The sequence below is a fragment of the Callorhinchus milii genome, unplaced genomic scaffold (assembly GCF_018977255.1).
Source record: "Callorhinchus milii isolate IMCB2004 unplaced genomic scaffold, IMCB_Cmil_1.0 Scaffold3, whole genome shotgun sequence".
NCBI classification, from domain to species: Eukaryota; Metazoa; Chordata; class Chondrichthyes; order Chimaeriformes; family Callorhinchidae; genus Callorhinchus; species Callorhinchus milii.
The window spans coordinates 45,234,205-45,247,259 of record NW_024704744.1 but is presented as its reverse complement, the minus strand read 5'-3'; the positions used below and the strand labels follow the sequence as shown (position 1 = coordinate 45,247,259).

At 38.6% G+C, this 13,055-nt stretch overlaps 1 protein-coding gene across 1 annotated transcript in view; it reads left to right on the top strand.

The window, feature by feature from the left end:
• The window catches only part of map3k5 (mitogen-activated protein kinase kinase kinase 5), a 92,253-nt gene that overhangs the window by 68,479 nt on the left and 10,719 nt on the right, over nucleotides 1–13,055 (top strand). Inside the window, exons 20-24 of the mRNA XM_042332992.1 lie at nucleotides 1,287–1,461; nucleotides 4,238–4,258; nucleotides 6,595–6,772; nucleotides 8,235–8,403; nucleotides 10,226–10,411. Coding sequence (XP_042188926.1) covers nucleotides 1,287–1,461; nucleotides 4,238–4,258; nucleotides 6,595–6,772; nucleotides 8,235–8,403; nucleotides 10,226–10,411 — 729 coding nt within the window. The remainder of the gene's footprint in view (nucleotides 1–1,286; nucleotides 1,462–4,237; nucleotides 4,259–6,594; nucleotides 6,773–8,234; nucleotides 8,404–10,225; nucleotides 10,412–13,055) is intronic.

Here is a 13,055-nt window from a genome sequence, read left to right as displayed (position 1 = left end):
ACTGTACACTTGACAGTGGAGATATTGAGTAGTACTAGGCACATAGTCTGTGTGTGAACACAGTGTGTGAACCCTGACCACTCATTTATAATTTGATAGGTTGTTACAACAAAACCTGATTTTTTTTGTCAAATCCAAATGACAATTTATTAAGATAAATTATTGCCAATTTATTATTCGAATTTTTAAGAAAAATAAATTTTGTGAAGTAATAACAGTCCTGTGCTGGCGTTGGCATTCAGAAGATACAGCTCCTGTAGCGATTAAACAATAATAATAATCCTTGCATTTGATATAGCGCTTTTAGTGTCTTCTAAATGTATCAAAGCACTGAATTGACTGTATTTTTGTGGGCAAGACATGGCAGCCAATTGCGCACAGCAGTGTCCCTCAAACAGTCGTGGAGTGAGGGACCAAGTTATTATTTTTTTTAGGGATTATTATCCCCGGAAAAGCGATCCTCTGATTGACTAACAATCGGGTTCCTACTTACTGCTAGGTAAACAGAGGTGTGTGGAGTAAGGAAACTTGCCCAACATTTCACCTGCCGGGAACCGGGAATGGAGTCCTGTAGCTCAGTGGTTAGAGCACTCGCTTTGCAAGTGAGGGACCTGAGTTCAATTCCAGGCAGAGGGCGAAACCTTGGGCAAGTTTCCTTACTCCACACACCTAATAATAATCCCTCCACAAAACAAAAATTAATTTGCTCATTTTCAATCCACGACTGTTTGTGGGACATTGCTGTGCGCAATTGGCTGCCGCGTTCGCCCACAAATATACAGTCAATTCACTTTACAGTATATTCTGTGAAGCGCCTTTGGGACGTCTAGAAGACGTGAAAAGCGCTATATCAAATGCAAGGATTATTATTATTATAACCAAACCCCGATCTCTCGCTTGCGAGGTGAGTGCTCTAACCACTGAGCTACAGGACACCTGCTTCAGAGCAGAAAGTGTGTGATGTGTGCCAGATTTCCGTGGTATCACGGCTTCCTTTGGAGCAATGTAACTATGTAGCTCTGTTATGTCAGCCAGCTCATGAGAACAAGCTGGTAAACTGTTTCGACCTGGTGCTGAAAACTCTGGCTAAATCCTTGTCCTTTGGCATTCTGAAATAGTGACAGACGTGAAAGAATCAATGAAGCCATCACATCTGAGAAACATTTTAACTTGGCAGCCATTTTCACAGCTTCTCCACCAAGTCAGATACTGACGTTAAATGTTTAAATCTCTGTATGTTCAAATGACGTACTGTGGTTTCGGAACTCCATTTGTCTCCTTTGTAGGTTGGAATGTTTAAAATTCACCCAGAAATTCCCGAATCCATGTCACCAGAGGCCAAAGCTTTCATACTCCTCTGCTTTGAACCTGACCCAGACAAACGTGCGACTGCTACAGAGTTGCTGTTGGATGAGTTTCTGAGGGTGACGAGCAAAAAGAAGAAGTCACAGCTGAAACAAGGTAAGAGGATCAGAAAGACGTGGCCTGTATATTCTTGTGGCAATCCAGGTGCACAGCTTTTTTTAAAAAAAGATGATGTGGTGGGGGAGGGGGAGGGGATGGTGGGGGTCTATTACCCAAATTGGTCAAGTGCATGTGTAAGTAAGGTGTGTACGTTAACTATGATGGGATTATTATTAATGACCAACCTGACCTGGGGCTGCTGCACAAGAATGATCAGTTGTAGGAACAGATTGATTTCTCTGACCCTGCTTTTGAGGACAATTGTAGCCTCCTACTACGATGAGGTAACTTGGACCTAGGATTAAAGCTGGGTGGGACTATTTGTTCTGTATAGCTCATTGGATAAACTTAGAGAGCCATAGGGAGAGCTAAGTTTGTATTTTTGTAGTAAATTGTAACTTTTTACTTTGAATGCATTTTGACTTAACAAACGTTTTACTCAGTGACCGTCCTGTAAAATTATTTTATATCATAGAACGGAGAGGAAATAACTTGTGTAAGTTGTGTATTTTTCTCCTGGTGTTTTGAAATTGTAGCTTGACTTTTTTTTAAAAAAGAGCCATCACCAGCCAAGTCAGGTTGCTGGTTTCTCAACCACAATGCGAACACAATGATATAGCGACTAAAACTTAAAAATGTAACAGACATAAATCCATTTCACCCTGTTCTGACGATGGGTCGTGGACCCGAAACGTTGACTCATTTCCTTTCCTCATAGATGCTGCCTGACCTGCTGAGTGTTCCCAGCGACTTCTGTTTTTGTTTTCAGATTTCCAGCACCTGCAGTATTTTACGTTTTGTAATCTATTTCAGTTATTTGCTGCTGTGCAAATCTTTCCCAGATGGGCAATATGAATGCTCTGATGGAGGAAATGATGAGGTCAAAATTTTTATTAAATAATGCCATAATTTCAAAAGTCTCCCTATACCCCACCACCAGTTTAATCAGTTCATGATTGTACTGAATCCACTTGTGGTAAGAGAGTGAAAGAAGCAACTTTGTAGAGAAAATTTGATCAGAGGGCAAAGGGAATACCAGAATCTATGCTTCTTTGTATCAGTAATGCAGTGATGTGCAATTTATTTAGTAAGAACATATTAACAATTACTGTTGCTGAAAAGGTGACTAATTTTTAATATTGTAACTGAATTAGTTGTTAAGGCTCACTAGATCTAATATTGCAGGATGTTACTAGATAACGTTTGCAGATACAGCATATTATTGTGGTTTGACCTATATTCGCAAAATACTTAACTAAACCTGGGCTAGAAACCAGTATGTGCAGGTTAATTTGTGGTATTCCTTCCCATCGTGTGAGATTTGTGGGGGTTAAAGTACACTCTTACAGAGATGCAATGTTGCAGTTTGATAACTTTATTTTAAATAACAATCTGATTAAAACCACTTCACATGTAAAAGACCAGTTCATAAATGAGTATAATTTTTTTACTCCAGACAAGTTAAAATCCGAGTACCTCAGCAGTTGTGTTTTTGTGTGGCGGGCAATGATTTACAGAAAGGACATTTCCATGCATCATTCACAAATTTCTAAGTCACGGTTCTGGTGGTGTTACTCAGGTTCTTATTTTATTTAATATGCATACTCTCACCAGGATATTTGATAGTGCACTAAAGCAAATTCAGCAATCTTAGGATATAATGTGTTTGTTATTCAGGAAAGTAATCCCAATCAATTCCTTATTCTCTCCTGCCCCACCCCCCACTGCCCCTATTAAAAGCAGTTAATGTCAGCTTATCTGTGATTAAGTTCATTCGGCAACACATTGTAAACTCCTTGAGGGGATAATCCAGTATAATTTGTAAAAAGCAACTATGTTCTTAATGGCAAGCGACAACATTTGGTAAGACTAACTTTGACAGTATGGAATAAAATCATAAAACAATGATTAGTTATGGAAACTGTCAGACTCTTGACGGCAGTATATATGAAAAGCCAATAATATTGGATCATTCAAGATGTATTGTTGTGTAAGTTGTTGGTCAGTCCCAGCCATGTTCTTCCTGTTTAGAAGGTATAGAGGTGAGCAACAATAGTGGTTAATACAATATGATACAAAATTACACGACTATACTGCCTTTCACGTCGGGAGGACGTCCCAAGGCACTGGGACCCCATGGGAATAATAATGCTTACAGTTTATATAGAGACTTATCACATTATCAGTATCTCAAAGCATCTTTTTTAAGAAAAGCTAATTTCATTGAACTTTTCAAGATTATGAAGGGAATTGTATACTTTGGTAATTGACAATGCCAGAGGAAACCAATTTAATTTAGGAATTTTAGGAATAGGATGGGAAATGAGGCAGAAATTTCCCCTGAAGGGAAAGGGGAATTTTGGAGAATAAGTTCTGGGAAAGGATGTTGAAGCAGACAAAGAAAAGTATTGTTGGAGAATTGCATTCCTCTAGTTCCTAAGTTAGTAACTTTGATTGTGTATTTTATAATGGAACATATGTGTACTTGAAGAGAGAGAAATGGAGCTACAAATGCATGGAAGATATTAATAGAAATGAAGGCTTCCAGAAACTATACACTATTTAATGTAAATTGTGATGAATTGCATTACAATAAGTACCTGACAAATAAATACCATATAACAGATGTATTACATAGTCTGAGGATTATGATGTATGTGTTATTACAAATACCATGACTAACATTTAGTTAAGTATTCTGTATTTCCATTGTCATAAATTGAAGTATTTTCTTTCCTTGAAACTTAATAATCTATTTTCTCTTTTTTTCTAGATCTTTCAAGTGGTCCACAAGGTGAGTGCCCTACTGAAGAATATTAGTATTTTGGGGGGAAAAAAGGTTTACCAATTGAGAATTGGAGATTATTTTTAAAGCACTCTATTTTTGTTATATAAATCTGGAAATGTATGTTGTGTTTTGTATTATTCTTCAATTCTGCCATAATGGAAACTCAGAGAAGATCAGCTTTGTAAATGGCTAGAGATGATATCTGGGAATGTTGCAAGGTTATAATCTTATTCGGAAATTCCGATAAGGTCACACAATCACAATTTCTGTGACTAAGTCACTCCCGTGGTGGATCACAATGTGATTGGTAATGCTAGTATTTTTTTTCCATTGCATGCTCAAAATAGGAATTATAATCCAGTAATCAAAAGTGTGCTAGTGTTTGCGAATATAAATATTTCATTTTGTGTTTGTTGAAAGACTTTTTCTTAATTTGAAGTCTCCCCATCAAATTTATTTCCCACTCCTTTCTTTCCCAGCGGATTGATTTCGAGGTCCTCACCCTATAAATGCCTCGTGCCTTAGCACCTCCCAACTCTTTGATCTCCTCTTATCCTACTCCTCTGCTTGCTCCCTTCCACTTGGCTAATTTGGGCTTGCTGCATGTCCTCTCCCTGTCTGTGCCACCATCGGTGTCTGAGACTTCAGATTCTACGTTCTAATCTCTGGAACTCCCTCCCTCTACCTCTCCTCTTTATCTGTTTTCAAGTTCCACTTCAAAACCAACCTCTTTGACCATGCTCTTTGTCACTGTAAAGTGCTCCGAGACATTTTCCTACATGAAGAGAGCCATATGAATGCAAATTGTTGTGGTATTGCTTTGTTCACACTCTAAAGGCAGGCAAATGCAATTCTGTAAAATGCACTGCTAGTTTCTGAGCTCAATGGATCATGAGAGTGGCTCAGGGACACATTCCTTGTGGACCAAAAATCCATGAACTATGAGCCTCTGTGACCACTCATTAGCCCAGCATTCACTGAAGAATAACATACTGGTTACTGATAAATGTGTTTGTGTGTGTGTGTGTGTGTGTGTGTTTGTGTTATGTTTCGATATTTCTGATTATCTGGTACTGACTAACCGAGACGGAAAAGGGAAAATGTTCCCACTTCTGTGTCTAGTCACATTTGTACTCTTAAACTAAACACTGGTGTATAATCCATGTTTATTCTCAATTTCCCAGAATTGCATTTATATGCACTAATCATTAACTATCTGGAATTAGGTAAGCAGGATATGTCTCTCCAGGGAAAGAATGCACATTACAATCCAAACTCAGGAAATTTCCATCTAAAAAGCTCTGTTTATTTAGGTGGCATACGTTATGTGAAACTCCCAGTCTGGTTTGTATACACTTAAGCATGGTGATGTGGTTCTGTATGTTTCAGGCACCCGACTGAGCAAAAAAACGGCAACCCATCATTAATACTTGCAAATATTTTCTCACTTGTTTATGATGGGTCTTCCCAGCTAAACGTTTGAGTCTTTGCGATCAGCAAATGACCTCATTATAGGCACTCAAAGAGAGATTAGAAAATTTACAGATATTTAGTTTGGTCTGTGTAATAGCACCTGGGAGCTGTCTTGCAATTAACTTACATAGGACTTTCAAAACAAAAGAGATTCCTCTCATCTGTTTGGGCTTTTGATTTCAATACCTTTCTCTATACTGAACTGATGTATTAAATAAACATATCTAAACAATGTGTAGCATTAAACATTTCAAAGGATATTAGAGGAATGGAGAAGAGAATTGGAATTAAAAGATCTGACAACATCTAATAAAATTGCACAACGAATTATAAACAGGTTTACTCATGTTCCCATGCACTTTGACTCTACATTTTGGTTAGGCTTTTTTCAATTATAATTATTTATATCCCAGCTTCTCAAGCATCTTAGCTTTTTTAAACCAAGCTTGTTCTCTTTTCAAATAGTGCCATAGAATCTTTAAAGTCCACCTGAACATGCAGCTGGGACCTTGGTTTAACATCTCATCTGAAGGATGGCACCTCCAACAATGCAGCACACCCCTAACTCTGCATTGAAGTGTCAGTTTAGGCAATGTGAGCTCGACATCCCAATGTGGGGCTTGAATCCATAAATGTCAGAGACTAAAGTGCTACCCACTGAGACAATCTGATACCTAATCTTAGTGTGTGGGGAGTGAGCAGGAGAATGGGATTTTATTAGGTAGCTCTTGTAGAGTAAACACCAGTGCAGACCTGATAGGCCAAATAACCGGTTTCTGTCCTGTAAAATTCTATGATCATGCCAAACTGTTCAACTGTTTTCTTATCTAGTACCTCTTTACTTAATGCCATGTGAATTTCCAATACAGATTATCTGCGAAGCATATCTCTGCCTGTTCCGGTTGTTGTGGAGGACCTGAGCAGTGGGAGTGAATTTGGCTCAGTTTCACCAGATTCCGACTTAAAGGCAGATCCATTCTTTTTCAAAACCAGGGCAAAATCCTGCATTGAGAAAGAGACGAGAGGAAGTAGACAATTACTTCTCAGGTAAATACAGCACAGGTATCATATGGTTTGGAAAGGTTGGACGGGAGAAATTCCCTTTTATTATGATAATCCATATTCCCTTGCCCCACATTTTTATAGATCCTGCTATGCCATGCATCACCATTTACTGAATGGCTAGACAAATTATCTCTGATACTTCTACTAGTACTGCACTATCACTGAAGAATGGAGGTTCACAAGAGAGGACTGCCCTTGAGTTAAATTACAATTGGTAAAAATTCTGTTGAGCATTATGGTGTCTTGGTGATGTGTGGCTATAATGGAAAAATCCCATTAGTTGCTGATATTGCCAAATGTAACACTCCATAGAATTTCTCCTCAAATGTATATTGTAATAGTGAATAGTTTCCAGCTTTGAACAGAACTTGTTCCTAACATTTTTCAGCAGAGGACTTGTCATTTCAGTGAGTTAAAATACTATGCTTTCCCCTCTACACCCTGAGCATGAACGCATTCTGGACTTTTGAGGTGCAATTCATAAAACAGGTCTGAAGGGTCTGTGTTCCTTGTCACCTAACACAAAACTGCAACAAAATCTGAAAATGTGGAAATGCACATTAGCTCAGTCAACATTTGAAAATCAAATCTAGATTAACATTGTGGGTGTGATTCTTCATTTGTGTCAGTTATCACAGGCACTGATGAAATGAGAATTATTTTGCAGAGAATTGATGTCACAAATCCTACTGCTAGTTAAGGTCTTTAGGTTCATTTATACCAGCTCCTCTGAATGAAACCATTTCCAAAATAAAAAAAAGTACTGTAACATTTAGATTTAGTTTAATTTAGGAAAATATGTGGATTGTGCTGTAGATTCTTAAAGGAATCTACAGTATTCTAAAGTATAAGTTTTACGTTTAATTTCTTACCACAGAGACCTGTGTTCAGCATTTTGTATGAGGGAAATAGTAACCAAAGGCAAGTAACATTTAAGGTTGCTTGGGTTTTGCCACTGTGGTTGAAACTTTCCAGCAATTGTGACTGAAACAAAGCAGTTAAAGTCAACTGCTTTCTTGCGTATCAGAACTGTGTGGACATTTTTATAGCAAATCTATAAAGTTTTATGACCACTGCACAGAACACAAGCTGCTTCAAATTACATCATATTTTGTAGAAAGTCAATACATGAAGGAAAAACAATGGCTGTTTCACTGACTGTGAACAAACTGCAGGCTGTAGTTTTTCATATCACAGAAAGGATTGTTAAATTTGTTAAATAAACTAATTTTGTCAGAAGATGCTGTTTTTCTCCTTCACATAATGTATTGTGGGTTGGATGACGATGTTACAGTAAGCTGTCTTCCAGAGCTATTTGGGTAAACAATTATACAGGGCTTGGTCACAGATCTGATGAATGTTGTAATCCTCAGCCATCCTTTTCAGGTTATGGAAGTCATTTTCTTGTTATCAGACAGTTCATAATTCTTTGTTCATGCCTTAGTCTACCCGATGATCACTTTGAAGATCACAGTGCGCCACCTTCCCCTGAGGAGAAGGACACTGGGTTCTTCATGCTGAAGAAAGACAGTGAACGGAGAGCCACCCTACACAGGATACTTTCAGAGGACCAGGATAAAGTTGTGAAGAACTTGCTTGAATCTCTCTTGCAGGTAAACTAACTAATTGTCCCAACTTTATATTAAAAAATTCTTAAATGTTTTTATGTTGCCTGCATTTAAAAACTATTCTTAAATTGGCTGCTGTGTTTGCCCACAAAGCACAAAGTCACTACACTTTACAGTATATCCTGTGAAGTGCTTTGAGACTTCCTCCTGACATAAAAGGTGCTATACCAAATGTAAGGATTATTATTTTGAGAGCTGCAAAACCATCTGGTAGACTTTTGATTGTTTTCTTCTCTTATACCTTGCTCTTTAAAAACAAAATATATAAGATCTGGACTTGTATCTAATAAAAAGATGTGAAATATATACTTTCTTGTTGGTATTACTTGTGGCTAGTGATGAAAAGGTGTAAACAGCTGTTTCTTAATGTAAAATTGTTAGTTGTTAGGACAGTAAGACACCAGCCAAGGTAGCTGCTTCCACAGAGGGAAGAGTCAATCCAAACCACTTTCCTGCACATATGATGTGGAGCCTGAGAACAAGTTCCTACCCAACCTCTTTATAGAACTATGATGTGTCGTACACCTTTTCGAGGGAGGGATGGGGTAGCAGAGGAAATGAGAGTTCCTTACCCATAAAATATACAGCCAATCTACAGTCAAATTACTACACCTTACAGTATATCCTGTCAAGTGCTGTGAGACGTCTCTATGACATGAAAGGTGCTGTATCAAATGCAAGGATTATAATAATTTAAAACACTAGGATTAAGTTGTGAAGAACTTGCTTCAATCTCGCTTGCATGCAATCTAACTGATTTCCCATGTACTTATTTTTAAAATGTAATTCTTTAGCCTCAGTGAAATTTTATTGTGGTTAAATAAAGCAAATGACGCAGCTGACTGGAAGTCCAAGTAGGCTGGGGGAGGGGGGAAGGAGACTGAATTGGTCCTTTTTCATGCCTTCTAGACGTCTCAAAGCGCTTAACAGAATATGCTGTAAAGTAAATTGACTGTATATTTGTGGGCGAAAGGCAGCAACCAATTGCGCACAGTAGTGTCCCACAAACAGTCGTGGATTGAAAATGACCAATTTATTATTATTTTGGGCGTGTGGAGTAAGGAAACTTGCCTAAAGTTTCGCCCTGCCTGGAATTGAACTCAGGTGTCTCGCTTGCAAGATGAGTACTCTAACCACTGAGCTACAGGACTCCACAAAGTTCCATCCATTGAACACATCCAGTTAATACAGTTTGCTGTATGCAACAGAATGTCCTTTTCCTCTGCTTTACAATCTTTCATGGTACTATGCTGGTTGCTTTCCTCAAAGCCAAGTAACCAGTGACAATGTCTGAAGGAAGCATGCGGATATATGAAAGCTCCTCCATACTGCTAAAATGCAGCTTGCTTTGTGGGATAGAAAGATGATGGTAAAATGGATTGAGCAGGCAGAATAAAACAAGCGGATGTTAGTAGAGGGAGCAGCCAGGACAATAGGGTTACACAAAGGCTCAGAAATGGGTCGATGCCATGGAGGGATTTGAACATGAGGACGAGGATATTGAATTTGATCTGATGGATGGAACTCCTGGATTCCTGAAAGTTACCTCTTTACGACCTCCTCAAAAATATAGGTGAGAGTTGAAAATCTGCTGTGGACTAGGCAAACTGCCAGATGAACCATAGGAAGAACACAAATAAATCTTTAAGGTTTACCCAAACGCTGTGTGGTTTTATCATGTGCACTTAGTTAAAATATTTTTTTATTTGACTCTTGCAAATAAAAGTGCAAGAGTTTATAACTTGCCTTCACAAGCTACATTCTGGAATGCCAAGAGAGTTAATGCATCCATTTTCTTAATTTGCAGGGTGCTGAAGAACTAAAGCTGAAGTCTGAGCACATCAGTACACTTGTTGTTAGTCTGCGTGAGTTTGTGAGATCAACGGATCGGAAAATCATCTCAACAACTCTTTCCAGGCTGAAGCTTGAGCTGGACTTTGACAGTCATGCCATTAACCAGATTCAGGTGGTGTTGTTTGCTTTCCAGGAAGCTGTAAGTATTTATTTTTATGCAAAATTGTTTCTGAGAAAATTGTAACATGAGGAAAGAGAACTGAAGTCAGAAGCCATAGGCATGTGTCCCAAAGGCAAGCTGAGGTTTAAAAGAAAATTGCACACATGAAAACAATAGTCCCTTTGTCCCTTTGATAGACTTGATGGTTATTCTGGGAGACTTCTATTTCCTACTAGTGTACCGAGTCCAAAATGGTTTTTAAATGATACGTTAAAGAGACCCCTGCCAAAACTCTTGTGGTAAACCAAACTCGAGATACCTCTACAAAACCAGCCCGGTTTAGTTACATATTTTTAAAATTTGCACAAATTTCATTTCAGTACCTTTTTGTGGATTTCCTGTACAAAAAGGCAACATGGGCTTCTGTCTGGGGAATTTTATGTAGCATTCAGTTTCTTTTCACAGGCGATTAGTTGGAACGTTCCAAAACAGTAGTTGTCTTGATTTTTTAAATTAAACCCCTTTTGGATTAAATTTACTGAGGGCTATGTATTGTGATCTGGAACATGTCAGTGCTTCACTTCTAATATAATCTTGCTGGTTCTATTGTAGCTATAAATCAAAGATAAATAAGTCGCAAATGTAATGGGAAACTGGATTTTACCATGCAAGCCACATTCATAAGTGGGTGTGATCTATGTGCTGTGTTGGAAGCTGACTTTTCAACAAAAAATATTGATTCACAGCCAGAGCTGAACAATCTTACATTTGGAAAAATGAGATGTTAGTGGGGTAACATTTAATCTCCTGATCTATTGGAGGTATTTTGTATTCCTTGATATCTTAATATTTTTGGTCTTACTGAACATGTGTCTGATCAGATATTTAATGAAAAGTTGACCTCTTTAATATTAGTTTTCATTTTTCACCCACTTATCTTTCAATAGATGTAGATATTTTCACAAAGTCAATCGGGGAATCTGATGACAACAATCTTAAGAGTTTGGGGGGTTTATTATTCCCCTTATGCAAATGAGAGACTTCAATGACAAGACAGTGTATGTTGTTAAACATTCTCAACTAAACCAGCTATGCAAGCAATGGAAAATACTACAAGAAACACTCTAAGTTTGCAAAGAGAAAATAAGGGTCCAAGAGTTTTTCTGGAATGTGTTAGTTTCTGGTTGTGTTAGCTCTAATTCTGACATGTAGCCTAAAGCCTCCTAGTGGTAAAATACAGGAATTATTTGTTGTGAACAAATGGAGTTTAAAATATTCTCTTTAGGAAAATATCAGTGTAAATGGGATCTGCATGCCAAACAAAACTCCTCTCATTAATGATTGATCGATCAACCATCTACATACAGAGCAATTTGCCAACTGAAAAGGTGCCACCTCTGATGTTTTCTGAGGGAACATTTTTATAGTTTTCTCTATGAGAGCTTTGGCCTTGTCTCTCTGCTATAGGGCCAGCTACAACAGCTGTGTAGATTTAACATGTACTCAACAACAAAACTTGGATTTACATAGCGCCCTCCACGCCGGACGGCATCTCAGAACGCTTCACAGTAACGGATCCCGGGGCCGAGCCAGGGGGAAGGGGAGGAAGGTGACCAAAGGTGCGGTCGAAAAGAAAGGTCTTCAGCAGAGACCTGAAAATAGGAAGAGAGGAAGCGAGGCGAAGGGAGTGACGAAGGGAGTTCGAGAGCCTCGGGCCATAGTGGCTGAAGGCACGGCCGCCGAGAGTGGAGCGGAGGACTCGGAGGACAAGGAGGAGGCCAGACCCGGAGGAACAAAGGCAACGAGCACTGTTTTGAGGAGAGAGGTCAGAGAGATAGGGGGATGCAAAGGAGTGGAGGGATTTGAAGACAAGGGTGATATAATGATATAACTTCCAGTTCTTCTGGTTTAGTGGGCAGACATGAGCAGGCGAGGGCGCTTTCCACTCATTACCACACCACCCAATGCATTTTCACACAGAACCATTGCAGAATGCACTTTTGAATTTTTTTTAAGAAGTACAAATAAACTCTGAGAGCAGTATGTAGTGTGGTTTCAAAGGCACTTTGCATTATCTTTTGAGAGCTATGGATTTCTTTTTTAAGCACAGAGAGCTTCATCCCTCATTTCAAAAGAATCGGACTTGGTGGACCCTTCCCTCGCTATCTCAACAGTCAATCAGCACAATTTTGCATACAGGAATCACTGACAATTTTCAGTTGAATGGAATTAGTCTTGTTGTGCAGCTGGTGGTGAAGGGTTTCTCCCTTCATTTCACAGAGACTCCGCCATAATTCAAGCTACTGTTGTTTTTCTAGAATAGTTATTCATAGGAAGTTCTTGCCCTTGAAGTGCAGAAGCTTCTTCTTTCCCAAGTATTTACATTAATACCTCATTAGGTTCTCGGAACTCCCTCTGAAGATATTGCAGACCAGTACAGCAGCACAGGAGTTTATCGAGAAAGTTCCTAGTAATCAGGAAAAATTACTTTAAAATCTACTTTAGCCATTACAGCTCTTTTCCTTCACGGAGGCCCAACTCCAAACAAGAAGGAAATTTAATACAAAAGGGGAAGTTCCAATAGGCCAAATATCAAATAAAGAATTAAGCACAGTAAGAAAGGAAACTTTATATGGAACTATGGTGAAGAATGAGGAATACCATACCAGAATAGATTCAATTT